At 40.5% G+C, this 19,107-nt stretch overlaps 1 protein-coding gene and 1 pseudogene across 1 annotated transcript in view; one reads left to right on the forward strand and one right to left on the reverse strand.

The window, feature by feature from the left end:
• Positions 1–19,107, forward strand: part of STX12 (syntaxin 12) — a 38,231-nt gene that overhangs the window by 9,591 nt on the left and 9,533 nt on the right. Inside the window, exons 2-4 of the mRNA XM_059376839.1 lie at positions 6,509–6,578; positions 8,341–8,440; positions 14,106–14,243. Of these exons, the coding sequence (XP_059232822.1) occupies positions 6,509–6,578; positions 8,341–8,440; positions 14,106–14,243 (308 nt within the window). The remainder of the gene's footprint in view (positions 1–6,508; positions 6,579–8,340; positions 8,441–14,105; positions 14,244–19,107) is intronic.
• LOC132002291 (U4 spliceosomal RNA) lies at positions 5,884–6,054 on the reverse strand (annotated as a pseudogene).

Here is a 19,107-nt window from a genome sequence, read left to right on the forward strand (position 1 = left end):
CCAGGACGCTGAGATCATGACCTGAGCCAAAGGCAGAGGCTTAAACTGAGCCACCCAGGCACCCCTCTAGGGTATTTAATACAAAAAATTTTTAAGTTTATTTTTTAGTTAATCTCTATACCCAGTGTGGGGACTGAACTCACAACCCTGAGTTCAAGAGTCACATGTTCAGAGTTTCTGGGTGGCTCAATAGGTTAAGGGTCCATCTTCAGCTCAGGTGGTGATCCCAGGGTCCTGGGATCTAGTCCAGAATCCCGCTCCCTGCTCAGTGCAGGGAATCGGCTTCTCCCTTTTCCTCTGCCCCTCCCCTAACTTGTGCTCGCTCTTGCTCACCCTCTTTCCCAAATAAATAAATAAAATCTTTAAAAAGTCACATGCTCTTCCAACTGAGCCAGCCAGGTGCCCTGGGTATTTAATAGGTTTTGATAGATGATTATTGATACCTTGATACTTTGACATGTCTCTAGAGTTTCTAAGGAGGGTACTCTGTAAAGACAGTCAATAAGATGAGATCTGTTTCCTTAAACTCTTTGTAAGACCTGCCTTTATATGTCTTCATATATTCAACCAGCTATTTTCTGGAAGTGTATATGTGTGTGTTGTTATGCAAATTCAGAAATGAGTAGAATGTGGCCCCTGCCCTCCTGGATGGGAGGACAGAGCACATACTTCATCCACTCCCATTTGTACGCAGGTGGAACCTCTCTAAACCAAACTCTGGCTTGCAAAACGCACTCCTTGATTACACAGCATCATTCTGGGACTAGAGCTTATTTATTATCGTTTTAGCACCGAGCAGGATGGGAGGACTCAAAGAACATTTATTCCTCACACAGTTGTAAAGATTTAATGAGGAAAAAATAGTATAGATGGTAAGTATTGTAACAATAGGAAGTGCTCAGTATGTGTTAGTTAAACCTGATTATCACATACAATTGGTGAAGAGAGACCCAGCAACATGAAATGACTTGCTTGGCACCATGCATCGAGTTAGTGGTCAAGTGTGGCTTAGAGGTCAGGTCTCACTATTCCCAGCTCATGTTCTCTCATATCTTCTGCCTTAAAGAAAGTGTCATGATATAAAAGGGAGGTTAACTCAACCAACAATGACTTATGTACCCACTGGGTGCCTGGCACTTGGCTGGATTCTGGGGAGTACACAGGAATGTTCCCAAAGGTGGGAGGGAGTTGGGGAAGAGAGCAGGTTAGAGCAAGGACATCGGCCTACCTCTGCCAGAGAGCTATTGAGTTAGGGAGGCGTCAGATAAGCAGGGTGGGGCTAAGTGGAACACTGGAATTGAGGCCTGCCCTGTGTCACTCCATTCTGTTTCCCTTAAGCCTTAGCCTTTTGAGAAAACATAACGTGGCACAAAGAATATAGCCATTGGAATTTGCCCTGGGTTTGAGTTCCGGTTATTATGATACCATGTGGCTTCCCATTTCATTCCAGTTTAAAGTTCTTGCTCTAGTTAAGAAGGCCCTATATGATCTGGCCTTTACCTCTTTGGCCACTCTCTCGCTTGCTCTACTGTAGTCTCACTGGCCTTCTCACTGTTCCTCCTTCACAAGAAGCACTTTGCCTTGGGGGTTCACTTCATACTCTGTTAGAAAGCTGCCCCCACGCCCCCCCCCAAAAAAAACACAAGCAAGCAAGCTGCTTCCCCATGTCTTTGTATGGCTTGATCTTTCACTTCCTTTCTATCTCTTCTCTGTGTCACCTTCTCAGAGAGGTTTTCTCTGACCACACTGTGGAAGCTAGTATACTCTCCCCACCCTGTCTTTCCAGCCCTTACCTGAATTTCTTTTTCTTTTTCATTTTTTAAAAGATTTTATTTATTTATTTGACAGAGAGAGAGCATAAGTAGGGGGAGCAGCAGACAGAGGCAGAGGCAGAGGGAGAAGCAGGTGTCCTGCTGGACAAGGAGCCTGATGTGGCACTGGATCCCAGGATGCTGGGATTATGACCTGAGGCAGACGTTTAATGGACTAAGCCACCCAGGCGCCGTTATTTATCTTTATAGTACTTAATCACCACCAGAGATACATGCTTACTCTCTGTCTCTTTTCTCTAAAATATTAGCTTCTTGGGTGCCTGGGTGGCTCAGTTGGTTAAGCAACTGCCTTCGGCTCAGGTCATGATCCTGGAGTCCTAGGATCGAGTCCCACATTGGGCTCCCTACTTGGCAGGGAGTCTGCTTTTCCTGCTGAACTCTCTCCTTTCATGCTCTCTTTCTATCTCTCTCTCAAATAAATAATAAAATCTTTAAAATCTTAGCTCTTAAGAGCAGTTGTTTTCTAGAGCATAGGACATAAAGAGTAGGTACTCTGAATGAATGAATGGGTGAATGAATGAATGAGTGAACTAACGAATGAATTCTGTCTCAGTCATGAGCCTCAGTGTACCCATCTATAATACTGAGATAATAATGTTTATTTAAAGGGTTGTTGGGATCAAATAAAATCATGCTTATCAAGTATAAAGGAAGAATACTCCTGTTTTTCCTCTACTTCAATACTTCTGACATTAGATGTGTGGATTTTCCACACACCAAACAATTCTGAGATTCTCCAAACACCAGTTAGATATCCTGCAATTTAACCCAATTCTGACACTTCTACCTGGAGTTAGTATCAGATGCCACAAGGGTTGAGTCCCATGTAACTGTTCCCCTTCAGACACCAGTTGCATCCGGTTGTTACTTGTGCTTCTGACCAATGGACTCTAAATCAGAGATTCCCATCAACCACCCCTTGGGTTTGATTAATTTGATGGAGCAGCTCACAGAATTCAGGAAAACATTTACTTATTACAATATCAATTTATTATAAGAGGACATAATTCAGGAACAGCCGGATGGAAGAGATGCCCAGGGCAAGGTATGTGGGAACTAGCTTGGACACCCTCCAACACCCTCCCTGTATATTCGCCTGTTGACCAACCCAGAAGCTCATCGAACAGTGTTCCCGAGTGTTTTTATAATGCTTAGTCTCAACCTGCAGCGCCTATCATCCCCGCCCCCTGCCCCCTACCGCGATTTCCCTAAAGTCAGTGGGTGGGGCTGAAAGTTCTGGCGTAATCACTTGGTAGTTCTGGTGACTAGCTCCACCCAACCTAAGGCAGTCTTGCCCTACCTCACCCTAGGAACTTAAACTCAGTGTGCTCAGAAGGGGCTCTTTATGGGGTACCTAGAGGGTTCAGTCCCTTAAGCAGCTGACTTTTCTCGTTGGCTCAGGTGGTGATCTCAGGGTCCTGGGATCCAGCCCTGCACAGGGCTGTGCACTCAGCGAGGAGTCTACTCGAAGGTTCTTCTCTCTCTCCCTCTGTCCCACCCCCTGGTGCTCTCTCTCTTTCTCAAATAAATGAATAAATCTTAAAAAAAAGGGGGGGGGGAATCTTTATGAATAACAAAAGACACTCCCTTACACACAAAATTTCAAGGGTTTTAGGTGCTTTGTGCCAGGAACCAGGGACAATGAATATATATATATATATATATATATATATATATATATTTAAGATTTTATTTATTTATTTGACAGAGACACAGCAAGAGAGGAAACACAAACGGGGAATGGGAGAGGGAGAAGCAGTAGGCTGCCTGCTGAGCAGGGATCCTGATGCAGGGATCAATCTCAGGACCACCTGAGCCCAACGCAGACGCTTAACCAACTGAGCCACCCAGGCCCCCCACAAACATATTTTTTATTATAGCATGTCAAGTACCTAGCCCTGTGTCTGGCACATAATAAGTGCCCAGTTAATGCTAATGTCAGCCCTCTTATAAATTATTTGTATGGCTAGCCAGCTGATAGCTCTGTTGGTATCTTGATTCTAATTTGACTGAGATAAGAGGGGAAATTCCACATGTTAGTAACAGAAAATTTATTTATATCTTACAGAATGTTGTCTTAGCAAAATACATTCATTAGAGTGCTTGCTTTTTCCTGTGGAACCATTAAGCTAAAAGTAACGCTTAATAGAATAATTAATCTATTTTAGGAAAGTTGGTCAAAAGGCAAGATTTAAATCACTTGAACACTATATTTCCATTATAAAATTGAAGTTACATTTTTGCTAAACAAAAGAAAAACACGGTCTCAAAGTAAGATAAAATCATAATTTGAAGTGCTAGAAGTTTATATATTTTTGACTTTGGAATTTTTTGCTTTCTAACACGCATGATGTAGTGATTTTGGCTAGACAGAAATAACTTGTACATATTTCTAAGGAATAGGTTGTTCATTTTCTGCTTATGAGTAGAGAGTCACCAGCAATCAATTAGATTTTGCTTCATCATTGTTTCTTATCAGACTTAGAGGCTATTAATTCATCTGTGTTTGTAAAGGTAACTTGGTATTTAATAAACTTCAGCTTGCCTTTTTACTACTCTCTCTCTCTCTCTCTTTTTTTTTAAGATTTGTGTATTTGTTTTAGAGAGAGAGCATGGGGGGTGGGGCAGAGGGAAAGGGAAATAGAAGCAGATACCCCGCTGAGTTCAGAGCCAGTCTACAATCCTGGAACCCTAAGATCATGACCTGAGTCAAAATCAAAAGTTGGACTTTTAACTGGCTGAGCCACCCAGGTGCCTACTTCTTTGTTACTCTTGGTGACCAGATTAGGAGCAAGATTATGATTGACCCTCAAATTTTATTATTTTAAGGAGCACCCTATCATAAGTTTAAATAAGTGAAGGGTTTTTTTCTTAGTGGACATGGAAGCACAGTATGTACGTTGTCCCTGTAATATATACAAATGATGATTGATTTCCTCCTCATTTTCCACTAAGCCAGTCATTTAGCAGTCTGATATCTCACAAGTGAAACTTTGGCATTAATGCTGAGAGAATAGGAAAGGCCTTCACAAAGGAGACGATGTTTTGGCTGGAAGAGTCATGTACCTATTGTGTCCTGTTATCTCTTGAAGTTCTGGTGAAACTTGAAGATAATCCTGTTTCCTCTGGGCAGGAAGTACTCTGTTATTATGTTCTGTACTCCAGCAACTTGGAATAGAAAACAGCAAATGCTCTTCAGAAGCAAGCAAGCAGGGGTACCTACCTGGGTAGTGCAGTCAGTTGAGCATCTGACTTGGTTTCAGCTCAGGTCATGATCTCAGGGATGTGAGATCGAGCTCAGTGTCAAGCCCCATGTCAGGCTCTGGGCTCTGCATTCTTCAGAGTCTGCTTGGAATTCTCTCACGCTCTCCCTCTGCTCCCCTCCACCCCCTCCACCATTGCACACGTTCTCTCTCTCAAATAAATAAATCTTAAAAAAAAAAAAAAAAAAAGCAAGCAACAACAAAAAGAAATACAAGAAAATTCCAACCTCTACAAATGAATGAATGAATGAATGAATCCAACTCCTTTATCTTCCCCGCCAGTCAGGAGAGGAACAGAAAGCAGGACACAAAAGAAATCAAAAGGTCAACTGCACTTCAAAAAAACCCACCCCAAACCCCAAAATATTTAGAATAAGAGAAAAAAAAAAGAAATCAGGGCTCTATTTCTGGTGCACAAATCGGTGAGGTCCAGGGCTACTCACATTCCCAGGCAAGCTGCTGTTGGAGTGTTTTTCCTTATAGGTAGATGATCAGTTTCTCTGGACCTCTGCTTTCCTAGTCCAGGGCTAGAGGCCTAAATATCTAGAATTCAAACATGACCGTCTTAGCAAAATATCTAGGACGTTATCTGAACAAAACCATACATTTGACTGTAGACAACATAGTTTAAAGGACATAGGCCTTGGAGTACAATGTATCTGGGATTGAATTTTTTGCCCTGTTACTTAACCATTGTGTACCCTTGCATAATTAACTTATATAAATTTAACTTTTATAACTTAGCTAAATATATTTCCTCATCGGCAAGATGAAGATACCTACTTTAGACCATTGCTGTGAAAATTAATAAAATAATGTATATGGAACTTCTAATATAAAAGCTCCTGGCACATGGAGGTGCTCAGTCAGTGGTAATTTATTATTATTATTTTTTCAATTAGCAGTAATCGTACCTTGTATAAACCTCATTGGCTACGATACTGCCACTGCACAAAGCTTATTATAATTACTTTTTAATGGTAATTTATTATTAACAACAAATGTACATTGTCTTTCCAAAAATGTTTGCTATAAAAAATTATTGTGAAAAAAAGGAAAAATTATTGTGTACTATGAATTTAAATTTTAATTGTTGCAAGTTGATATTTGGTTCTAAGACCCTTGCAAAGGTGTTGAAACTTTAAACCAGCAACATGGGAAATCTGGAAAATTTTGGAAGTTCTTTGGGAATGATGAACAAAACTGCCACCCTCTACTTGGTGACATAGTTATCTATAGGAGAAAGGTGAACCCCGTGATTAGTTTTAGAAGGAATAGACATGCCGAAGTTTCAATCATAGCATGCTTTCTGTTAGTTGCATGAACTTATTCAGGATGTGGACAGAGAGACCAGTGATCTAAGAAGTAGGATGCTCATGATGAATGTATTTTTCTTTTCCCCCGTCTCCCCAGCTGCTCAGATAAAGAATCTGATGAGCCAACTAGGAACTAAGCAGGATTCAAGCAAGCTACAGGAAAATCTGTAAGTAGCTTCCTAATGTGGTTGGGTTCTGTGAGGCCCTGTGAGAATTCTTTTGAGGACACACCCACTGTCCTTGCTGCATGGCAGCTTAGGTTTCCAGGAAAGCCTGTGGAGTCAGCATGACAAACCGTGGGACGCGAAGTAATAGCTTAGCTGGATCTAGATGAGGGACAACAAAATATATTCATGGGTTGTGATCTCTACTGCCTTTCAAAATCCTTGAACACAGATTCTTTCTTCCCTTGGGCTGTTTAGCAGAACCCTCTGAGGAAGTAGGGAGGCGAACTTTGACCACTATTAGTCTGTAGTCTGCCAAAATGAGCCTCCTTGTTGATCAGCTGCAGAGATCATCTAGTCTAGTGGGATTTCCAACCGTAAAAATTCAAAAAACGTATTCACAATGATCTGAGGGGTGTCTGAAGGAGAGGAGAATGGACTTGGAGTAGGGACTCACGATTCTTTTTATTACATCCTTCTTGACCCCATTTCTGCTTTTAGAAGTTCTTTTCTTCATCTTTAAAATATACTGAGCAATATTCTTTGTTTTCTGTCCTCAACAGTGTGAAGTGAGAGAATGACTTACTACTTTGAGCTTTTTCCAGGGAGATGAGAAAAACACATCTTTGGATGTGTTAGTAATGTCTAGGAGGTACAGGCTCCTGACTGCCTCCTTTTTGTTTTTGACTCCCTCGTTTTTTTTTTTTTTTTTTTAATCTTGGAGACCCCTTTGCAATGAAAAAGTAGTACTGATTGAGTAGTATGGTTTCTCTGTCCTCCCTTAAAACCTCTGTAGAAATGGCCATAGAGTAGAGGAAAATCATGACCAAAAGGGCCTCTTTTTGTGTTTCCACTACTTTCCAATCCCACTTAATATGATGCATATTCCTCCTTTTTTAATATTCTTCCTCTTATACTCCTTATATGTTTTTATGCAGTACAGGGCTTCTTTGTTTTGGAGGGAGGAGCCAGAAAGTCAAGCATGAAGGACAATAGGGAGCCAAGAATAAAGCTGAAAAAGCACCAGCTTTAAGCAGGAACATGGGAGTAGATCTTCGGAGATTGTTCCTTAGGGTAGAAGCTGTGCTTTTTTTTTTTTTTTTAATTTTATTTATTTATTTGACAGAGAGAAATCACAAGTAGATGGAGAGGCAGGCAGAGAGAGAGAGGGAAGCAGGCTCCCTGCTGAGCAGAGAGCCCGATGCGGGACTCGATCCCAGGACCCTGAGATCATGACCTGAGCTGAAGGCAGCGGCTTAACCCACTGAGCCACCCAGGCGCCCCAGAAGCTGTGCTTTTAATGCATGTTTCATCCAACCCCCAGTGTCTGGATCCCATCTCCAATCAGTGCCTGGACAGACAGCAGCTAGGCAGAACTGCCGGGTGATGGACGGGAGAGTTTTGTGAGACCTTGGTGTGTTCAAACTATCAGATTTAGATGTGGGGGCAGTTGCTCTTATATTTCTATCAGAACTGCTGGTAGGCCTTTCTTTTCTTCCCAAAGACTTAAAATACCTATCAGCAGGTTTCACTGAGGTAGGTTCTTTCTTCTCAGTAATATGGAGATGCCTTGCAGTGGGTCTGACTGAGTAGTATTTCTGGAATTTTTTTTTTTTTTTTTTTTGTGAAACTGGGCCTCTGGGAACCCATTCTTTCAAACACCCCCTTTATTCCTTGTACTGGGGCACTCTGAGAACTAACTGTACTAACTGTAACAGCTCTCGAGCTGTGGAAATAATCCTGAAACATGTCTTTTCTCTCTTAGGCAACAGTTACAGCATTCAACAAATCAGCTCGCCAAGGAAACAAATGAATTACTGAAGGAATTAGGGTCCTTGCCCCTTCCCTTATCTGCTTCAGAACAGGTTGGTATTTTCTGGTATGTGTGTTTGTTTAATAGGAAAGGACTTTGTTTTAATGGGAAGACTGTGTGAAACAAAAATAAGTTGGTCTTTGGTGTCAGGTAGACCTTCTCTGACCCTCAGTTTCCTTATCTGTAAAATTGGGCTATGTGACCTTTGTGACAATATAAAGAATGTATGCACTGGGTCTTGTAAAGTGCTCAGCATTCAGTAGCTACTCAGTATTGGCTGTTATTATTCATAATAACATACTATTATGGGTGCCTGGGTGGCTCAGTTGTTAAGCATCTGCCTTTGGCTCAGGTCTCCTGGGATCAAGCCCCACAGTGGGCTCCCTGCTCAGCGGGAAGCCTGCTTCTCCCTCTTCCACTCCCTGTGCTTGTGTTCTCTCTCTCCCTGCATCTCTCTCTCTGTCAAATAAATAAATAAAATCTTTAAAAAAAACCAACAACCCATACTTACATATTGATAAAATTAATTTAACTGGTAAAGAACTTCAGTGTTTGCATCTCTAGGGTTTGGCCAGTAGCTTTATGTTGCAGGTTAGGTCCTAGTTTGTCTTGTAGTCAGTTTCTATAAATCTCAATCAGATGTTTTGCCTTCTATTTTGCAGTCACTTTCATGTCCCATCATGAGTCATTCGTAGGTCTCAGGTTGAAGAAATGCCCAGGGAAATTGAAATCCTTTAAAAAAAGCACAATTTTTAACAGGAGTTCATTGTTCCCTTGATGTTCCAGGCCTTTTCTTCACACATTCCAGAAGTCAGTGTGCCTCTGCCTTTATTGTGGCTTCACCTGTTTTAATTATCATTCATAGTTCTACCTCAAATCCTTTCTCTTCCAGGAAAAAAAATCAAAAACCTTCTCCATCTACATTAGCCTACTATGATTCCATTTTTCTTTAGCTTCTCTACCATTCCTAGGAGCACTTGACTTGTTTTCCTTTTTATTACTGAATTTTTTTCTGATGATGTCCTATCCCTGATGGCTATAAAGACAAAGCCTACAACTTCCCCATTCTGGGTTATTTTTCACTCTGTGAGTTGTGCCTGGTTGGAACATGAAATAATTTTAGTGTGCTGTGCTCATCATTTAGAAAATAAAATAGAGGGGCGCCTGGGTGGCTCAGTGGGTTAAGCCTCTGCCTTTGGCTCAGGTCATGATCTCAGGGTCCTGAGATCAAGCCCTGAATCGGGCTCTCTGCTCAGCAGGGAGCCTGCTTCCTCCTCTCTCTCTGCCTGCCTCTCTGCCTACTTGTGGTCTCTCTCTCTCTGTCAAATAAATAAATACAATCTTTAAAAAATAATAATAAAATAGAGTAGGAGTATCTGAATATATACCATGTAATAAAGGAAACTATTCTTACAGGAAGCTTTCACTTCATACATATGTGTATATACGGTACTAGGTCAAGATGTCACATTATTTCTGCATGTCTCCATCAAAAAAGTTTAAAAATGTTGGTTTAACCCATACATGGCAAGCTCTTTAATGGAGCACTAGTCTGTGGAGTTTTGGCGCCCCCCGCCTTGCACAAAAGAGAGGAACCAAGACTAGATGGTTTGTTGTCATGCTACAAAGGAGCTCTGATAAAAAGTAATCTTAAGGGAAAGCCTCTGCCTTCAGCTCAAGTCATGATCCCAGGGTCCTGGGATCAAGCCCCGCATCGGGCTCTCTGCTCAGCGGGGAGCCTGCTTCCTCCTCTCTCTCTGCCTGCCTCTCTGCCTACTTGTGCTCTCTGTCTGTCAAATAAATAAATAAAATCTTTAAAAAAAAAAAATGTAATCTTAATGTAATCACCTTTGGTTGTCCATAGGTGTGCTGTTATTCTTGCTGAAATTTCACGTAGAGGCCAGTTCCCCTTGCCGTCCAGTATCTCCAATAAACATCACCTCTTTTGTCCTCCCAGCTGGGCACTTAGGCTAAGCTCCACTTAGGGAATACACACTTGTGAATGGTTCTAGTTAGTAACAAAAAAGGAGTCTAAGGTTTTTTTTTTTTTTTTAAAGATTTTATTTATTTATTTGACAGAGAGAGAGAGAGAGATCACAAGCAGGCAGAGAGGCAGACAGAGAGAGAGGGATGCAGGCCCCCCGCTGAGCAGAGAGCCCGATGCGGGACTTGATCCCAGGACCCTGGGATCATGACCCGAGCTGAAGGCAGGGGCTTAACCCACCGAGCCACCCAGGTGCCCCGAGTCTAAGGGTCTTGATGAAAGCAGAAGTGTTGGGAGTCCTTAAGAGTTAATAGTAGCCTAAGCAAAAATAAATAGAAAGTTATATCTGCTACCAAAAAGAGAGAGAGAGAGAGAAGGATTTAATGTAGTCCAAAGTCAAATAGAAGTTATTTTTGGGTCATGCATGCTATTGTTCCCTTCCGTCATCTTGGATCCTTAAGAACACGAAATAGATCTGCAAATAATTTTTTTTTTAAGATTTTATTTATTTATTTGACAGAGAGAGATCACAAGTAGACAGAGAGGCAGGCAGAGTGAGAGGGGGGGAAGCAGGCTCGCCACTGAGCAGAGAGCCTGATGCAGGGCTTGATCCCAGGACCCTGGGATCATGACCTGAGCTGAAGACAGAGGCTTTCACCCATTGAGCCACCCAGGCGCCCCTGCAAATAATTTCTTGATCCCTGTCCTGTTGTGCTGAATACCGTTTGCCCTTTCAATTCTTTCTTCATCTAGTCAATCTTAGTCTTACCACCATCTTTTTGCTGCTGTCCTGTATATCAGATCATATATCCTCCTTTCAATCTTTCCTACTTATGTGCTATCATCAGTGATCTTCTTGCTGCCAAATCCAGTGGGCTTTTTTCTGTCTCATTTGAAACAGCCCATCCCATCTCTACTGAAACTGTCTTCTTCTTCCCATGATCCCCTTTCAGTATGTCTTCCAACTCTGGGATCCCTTGCTGGCCTCTTCTCTCTTTCCCCAGGTAGAGTCTCATTCTCCTTCCCTGACTCTTGGTCTTCCTAGGAGTAAACATGTCCCAAGGCTGTGCCATTGACCTCTCATTTTCTTAGTCTCTGCTTTTTCCCTCAGGAGGCTGATCTATTTTTATGAGTTTACCTTTATGAACATGACCCCGAGATCTTTTCCTGGCTCTAGGCTCTAACCTCTAAGGACTGGGCCCATATTGTCATTTCCTACTCTAAGATCTCTTCTTGAATATATTGCCTTCATCTAAAATTTAATGCGTTGTCTTATACAGGATTTCTCCCATTTCACTCATATCCCTTAACTAAGCTGATTGATATTACTGATTGTCTTAAAAAAAAAAAAAGTTTGTGCCTTTTGACCTAATATTCCCATTCATGAAAATTTGTCCTAAGGAAAAAAAGTTGGAAGAAAAAAAAACTGTAGTCTGGAGCTGGATTTCCTGTATTTAAATTCTACCCCTTCCACTTACTGACAGTGTGATCCTAGGCAAGTTACTTAACTTCTTCGTGCCTTGGTTTTCTGATCTGTAAAGTAGGGACTATAATATAGGTTGTTTAGGTTAAAGTGAGTTATTATGTTGAAGTACTTATAACCGTATTAGTACATGGTAAGTACTGTATTAATATTAGCAATTACAGTGGGGCTTCCATTAGCTTTCTTTATAATAGTTAAGTAGTTAAAACATGGGCATAATCTAGAAGGAATGTTTACATAAAATTTCCTAGATCAAATTTTCCTTGATAGGGTATTATGTAACAAAGGCCATAATTGTGAAGAGGATGATAACATGGGAAATGTTTATGATATACTTCAAGATAGCATTTTTTGTGGGGCACCTATCTGGCTTAGATGATGGAGCATGCAACTTTTGATCTCAAGGTTGTGAGTTCAAGCCCCATATAGCGCCTACTCCCAAAAAAAAAAAAAAGAAAAGTGTTTTTGAATAGTAAGATTAGGGAATGATGATTTTTCCCTCTTATTGTTATAATGTTAATGTGAAAAATTTTTTTAAATTCCAGAAAAAGAGGGAAATGTTCCTCATGTAAATTTGCTCTCAGGGGCACCTGGGTGGCTCAGTGAGTTAAGCATCTGCCTTAGGCTCAGGTTATGATCCTAGAATCCCTGGATTGAGCCCCACACTGGGCTACCTGCTCAGCGGGGAGTCTGCTTCTCCCTCTGCCCTTTACCCTGCTTGTGCATGCGCTTGCTCTCTCTCTCTCTCTCTCTCTCAAATAAGTAAATAAAATCTTAAAAAAAAAAATAAACAAATTTTCTTTCAGGGCGCCTGAGTGGCTCAGTTAAGCATCTACCTTTGGTTCAGTCATGATTCCAAGTTCCCAGGATCGAGTCTCCCATTGGACTCCTGGCTCAGTGGGGAGCCCGCTTCTTTCTCTCTCTGTCCCTCCCCCCTGTTCATTCACACACACTCTCTCTCTCTCTCTCTCAAATAAATAAAATCTTAAAAAAAAAATAAATTTGCTTTTAGTATTACCATAATTCTCCCAGGTGTGATATTTGAGTCATTCTTGACTTTAGCCCCCTTGCAGCCCTATAGGCAGTTGCTAAGTCATAATGTTTCTTAAATTCATGTCTTTGGGGTTCCCATTATTGACACAATGTCCTCCTGACCTTTAACCTAGAATATTGCAAAAGTCTTTTTGACATGCTTCTTTTTTCCATCCTGCAGACTACTTTTTCTAAATTATCATTTTGTACCCATCATGTTTCCTGCTCAGGAATCTTTCTTGTTTTTTCCTTAGGGATTGAATCCCAAACTCATTAGCTTAGCATTTAAAACCTGCTCCGGTCAGCCCCTTCTCTGTCTTTCCAGTTCTGTCTTTTAGCTAGTCTTACGAAAAAAGCTTTGGTTCCAGCCAAACCATCTCCTTATAGATGCTCTTCAAATATTTACTGTCACACCTTTGCTCACACTGTTTCTTTGACGAATTTGCCTTACTCCTTCCATCTGCTTATTCAGACCTTTCTCTTCCTTCAGTGTTCACTTTCTCTTGGCCTTTATGGCTACTTGAGTTCTTAACTGATTATACCTGCCTCCAAACTCCTATAGTATTAATAGGATATAGCAGTTATTTATAATGACTTGTAATTTTTGTGTCTATATCCCTTATCTATAAGTAGTTGGTAAGCTGTTTGAGGTCAGGGATGAGTTTTTACTTCTGTGTTCTCAGCACGTAGCAGGAGCTCTCAGCATGTGTTTTTTGAGACACAGAATCAGTAAGCTTAGTAAAGATAGCCTATAAGAGTTTCCAGGTTCTCAAAGATTTTAAATCTCATTACAGTATAAAGGAAAATGATTCTGTAGTTTTCAGGGACACTATGAACTCAGTGTGGATGAATATTTTTTAATATTTTAACATAAAACAATCTCTTTTGGGGTTCAGTCTGAGTCTAAAGTTATTTATTCTGCTTTTAGATTCTCCAGGGAACCAAAATTCTCAATTGCAATTCCCTCTGATATTACCTTACAAGGTAAATGACACACAGTTCCAAGTTTGTCAGAATGAAAGAAGGAAAACTCAGACTTGGTCTATGGCATTTGAGGGATTTGAGTTAGCAAAGAACAAATTTATTAAGGAAGAGCCTGTTTTATAGTAATTTTCCTGGTTAGAAATCTTTAGGGGGAATAATTTTGTTTTTAATGGAAATTAGAACCAAATGATTCAGGGTTAATATGAAATTTCAAGTCCTTCTTTATTTCTGTAGCGCCAGCAGAAACTTCAGAAAGAACGCCTCATGAATGACTTCTCTGCAGCCTTAAATAATTTCCAGGTTGTGCAGAGAAGGGTATCTGAAAAGGAAAAGGAGAGCATTGCCAAAGCAAGAGCTGGATCTCGTCTCTCGGTGAGTTGATTCTGCAAAGAAGACCCTTGCAATTGCAGGATGTTCTTTCCCACCTTGTTGGGTTATTTTTTTTTCCTCTCCTATTTCTGACCATTTTGACCCTTAGCTTTTGTTGTTATTTGCTCCCCTTAATAATAATAAATATAGTCATTAGCTGTTGTGAAAATACCAGACTGGCTCAACTGATATAAAAAATATGTATGCAGGGTACCTGGCTGGCTCATTTGGTAGAGCATGTGATTCTTGATCTCAGGGTCGTAAGTTCAAGCCCCACGTTGGGCGAGGAGCCTACTTAAAAAAAATTTTTTTTAATAAAAATAAATTTTAAAAATATGTATGCCTGTAGTCTCAGACTAGAAAAGAATATGCACAAAGATTTGAAAAAGTGACAGAATTATGTGTAATTTCTTTTCTGTTATTTTATTTGTCTTATATTAAAAATTAAGAAAAAAAGGAACAATGAATCTATTTCCTAGAATAAGGCGGCCTAGATTATTTGCACTAGACCTCTCTCTGAAACAAATTAACAAATATTAAATTTTAACAACCCAACTTCTCAAAAGTATCAAAGAGCCATGAAAATATTAAGGTCAAAATCTAAGAGAAGATGAGAACCCCTAGAGAGGTAAGCAGAGCACTGAAACTGTTTGTGCATGGAGTACATTTACTGAGGGCAAACTTGAACTTCAGTTTTGATGTCCTTATGGTATGAGGGGGAAGAAAAGCCCAGAGTCCACACAAAGTGGGAAATCTAAAAGAAGTTGCTCCTCCAATCAAACTGGACCCCAAAAGACTATATCCTTCGGGTATGGGTAAACCAAAAGTAAACCCTTCTTTCCTACAAAAAGATTGCATTAGCACTGAACTGAGTAGGAGGTAGAGGACAGCAAGAGAGAGGGGAAATCCTGACACTAACTTGTATCACAGAGGAACTTTGGGGCAAATTTAGTGCTCAAATTCATACTGCATTAATGATCCAAAAGCATCAGGCTAGATGCCAGACAGAAGCAAATACAAATAAATCCTCTCTGGTTAGACACGTTTATCCTAGCCCTGAAAGAATACCCTCAAACAATTTTTGAAGTGTTATGAGCAGCACAGCGTTAAAAAAACCCAAGTAGGGGCTCCTGGGTGGCTCAGTGGGTTAAGCCTCTGCCCTCAGCTCAGGTCATGATCTCAGAGTCCTGGGATCGAACCCCACATGGGGTTCTCTGCTCATCGGGGAGCCTGCTTCCCCTCTCTCTCTGCCTGCCTGTCTGCCTACTTGTAATCTCTGTCTGTCAAATAAATAAATAAAATCTTTAAAAAAAAAAATACCAAAGTACACAAAGAAACAAATAACTCTTAAGTAAAGTAAGAATGAATAGAAACAACAGTGAGGTGAAATGGACCTACTTCATGTATTAGAATTATAAGACAACTGTCCTTATTGTATTTAAAGAAAATCTTGAAAACATCTGCAAGAAGCAGGAGGCTACAGAAAAGACTTTGGAAAAGAGTTAGAATACTTTCTAGAATTGAAAAATATAATGTGGAAACTAAAAACTTAATGGGTAGGTGATTTAACTAGGAAATAGAAAATATTTTCTATCTCACGATATTATGTATCAACATGTAGGACAGAGGGTTAAGAAGTTCAATAGGAAGAAACCTTCTGAGAAAGGGAGAATGAAGAGGAAGGATCTGACCTAGTTTTTATTGGAGTTTCAGAATAAGAGTGGAGCAAACATAGAATAGAGGGGAATGACTGGTAATATTTTAGAACTTATGAGAGGCACTCATTTGCAGTTTCAAGAAGCCCAACAAATCCCAAAAAGAATAAATAAAAGACTCTTATCTAGATACATCAGAGAGAAACTTCAGAACACTAAAGACAAAGAGAAAATCATAAAAATAGCCAGGAAAACAAGATACTACCTTCAGAGACACAGTAGTTGGATTGGCAATTTTCTTCTCAGCAGCAACAGGGGAAACCAGTCGAGGGCCATCTGTAATATTCTAATAACTGCCTGGGAATCTAAACCCAGTGAAAGAAGATATACGAATGAGAATTAAAGACATTTTTTTTTTTTAGATTTTTTTTTTTTTTTTTTAATTTGACAGAGAGAGATCACAAGTAGGCAGAGAGGCAGGCAGAGAGAGAGAGAGGGAAGCAGGCTCCCTGCTGAGCAGAGAGCCCGATGTGGGACTCGATCCCAGGACCCTGAGATCATGACCTGAGCCGAAGGCAGCGGCTTAACCCACTGAGCCACCCAGGCGCCCCTAAAGACATTTTCAGTCAAAGGTGAGTTAGCTGTCAGCATATCTTACTTAAGAACATTCTAGAAAATATACTTCAGGCAGAAGGAAGGTGATCCCAGATGGGAAGTCTGAAAAGCAGAAAAGAATGAAGAGCAAAGAAGGTGGTAAATACATGAAAAAATAAACTACAAACAGGGAGAAGATACTGTTATATGTATAATTAGCAAGGGACTAGTAACCAGAATAGATACAGAACATATAAAAAATTCCTGTGAATCATTATGAAAAATATACAACCCAATACAGCATGAGTTTCTCAGACTTTTTGATCTCAGGACCCTTTTAGACTTAAAATTATTAGAGACCCCAGTGAGCTTTTTATTTGTATGAATGGTGTATATTGATATATGTTAGAAATTAAAACTGTGAGGTTTTTAAAATGTTTTTTCATTTATAATTAATAATAAACCCAATATATAGTAATATAAATATAAATGACATTTTAATTAAAAATAACTTCTTTTCCAAAACAAAAAAGAAATTAGTGGGAAGAGTGGCATTGTTTTCATTTTTGCAAATCTTTTTAATATTTGGCTTAATGGAAGGAAGCTGGATTTTCACATCTGCTTCTGTATTCAGTCTGATGTGATAAGTTGTTTTGGTTGAGGTATCTGAAGAAAATCAGACTTACAGGGATATGCAAGTAGAAAAGGAAGGAGTATTTTAATTAATCTTTTCAGATCATTGTTGATATTATTCTTTGATACTACATCAAAACTTAACAGAAGTTAGTGGAATTACGGAGTCTAAAACGGTATTAATTACTTTTTCAGACTCTGCTACATTCAAATCTGTTGGTCGTATGTTTTGATTGGATCTTTTTTCCATGTATGATTTTTATATCATATATTTATCTTTTGGAAAATATTGATTTCCTGAGTTATGCAGGTCTTCTAAATGTTGATATATTTCATTATACGATATCAAAAGGTAATGTAGTATCTTTAGTTTTATCGGAAGAGTCTTTAGATATTTTAAGGGGGGTTGTGAATCTCTTAAGTTCACAAGTGGTGCCACCCAGGTGCCCCTTATTTTTTATTTTTATTTTTTAAAGATTTTATTTATTTATTTGAGGGGGGAGAGAGAGAGTAAATGAGAACAAGCAGGGGAGGGGCAAAGGAAGAGGGAGAAGCAGACTTCCTTGCTGAGCAGGGAGCCCCACTTGGGGCTCAATCATAGGACCCCAGGGTCATGACCTCAACCAAAGGCAGACACTTAACCAACTGAGCCACCCAGGCACCCTGAAAGCTAGATTTTTATCACTGGCAACATACACTGTCCATTGTTTTCCTTGATGTGACAGGCTTACATTGTTTATCTTCAAGAGTTTATCTGCCAGGGGTGCCTGCGTGGCTCAGTCTGTTAAGCGTCTGCCTTTAGGTCAGGTCCTGATCCCAGGGTCCTGGGATTGAGCCCCTGACTGGGCTCCCTGTTCAGCAGGGAGTCTGCTTCTCCCTCTGCCTTCTACTCCCTCTTCTTTTACTCTCTCTCTCTCTCTCTTTCAAATAAATAAATAAAATATTTTTTTAAAAAGTAGGCTTACATGGAGCCCAATTGGGGGGCTTGACCTCACAACTCTGAGATCAAGTTCTGAGCTGAGATCGAGAGTTGGATACTCAGTGGTCTGAGCCTCCTGTGATTTTGCTCCATGAGTATAAACGTCAGCACAGTGAAAACGGCAAGTAACATCTTTGTATTATTTTGAATAATGGTCAAACAAACGGAAAAGTGCCCAACTTCTTTAATCACCAGGAAACTGCAAATTGAAACCACAGTGAGGTAGTATTTCATGTCCAGATGTGGGGCAAAAGTGTAAAATTCTTTGAACACTGAAGGTGATTGTTATAGATATGATGCAACAGAAACTTTCCTACCTGGCCAGTTAGAGTATGAATTGGGACAACCACTGGAAGATATTTTGCCTGTGAACTTCTGAACACATCAGTTCTACCCTAGAGAAAACTGGAAATGTTTGTATCAGGATATATGTATAAGAATGTTTTTTTTTTTTTTAAATATTTTTATTTATTTATTTGACAGAGAGAGAGATCACAAGCAGGCAGAGAGGCAGGCAGAGAGAGAGAGGAGGAAGCAGGCTCCCTGCTGAGCAGAGAGCCCGACGCGGGACTCGATCCCAGGACCCTGGGATCATGACCTGAGCCGAAGGCAGCGGCTTAACCCACTGAGCCACCCAGGCGCCCCATGTATAAGAATGTTTATTGCAGGGTGCCTGGGTGGCTCAGTGGGTTAAAGCCTCTGCCTTCAGCTCAGGTCATGGTCTCAGGGTCCTGGGATCAAGGCCCACATCGGGCTCTCTGCTCAGCAAGGAGCCTGCTTCCCCTCTTCTCTCTGCCCGCCTCTCTGCCTACTCATGATCTCTCTCTCCCTCTGTCAAATAAATAAATAAATAATGTTTAAAAAAAAAAAATAAAGATTGTTTATAGCAGAGACACCTGGGTGGCTCAGTGGGTTAAGCTGTTGCCTTTGGCTCAGGTCATGATCTCAGGGACCTGGGATCAAGGCCCCCATCGGGCTCTCTGCTCAGCAGAGATTCTTTCCCTCT

The sequence above is a fragment of the Mustela nigripes genome, chromosome 14 (genome assembly GCF_022355385.1).
Source record: "Mustela nigripes isolate SB6536 chromosome 14, MUSNIG.SB6536, whole genome shotgun sequence".
Classification (NCBI taxonomy): domain Eukaryota; kingdom Metazoa; phylum Chordata; class Mammalia; order Carnivora; family Mustelidae; genus Mustela; species Mustela nigripes.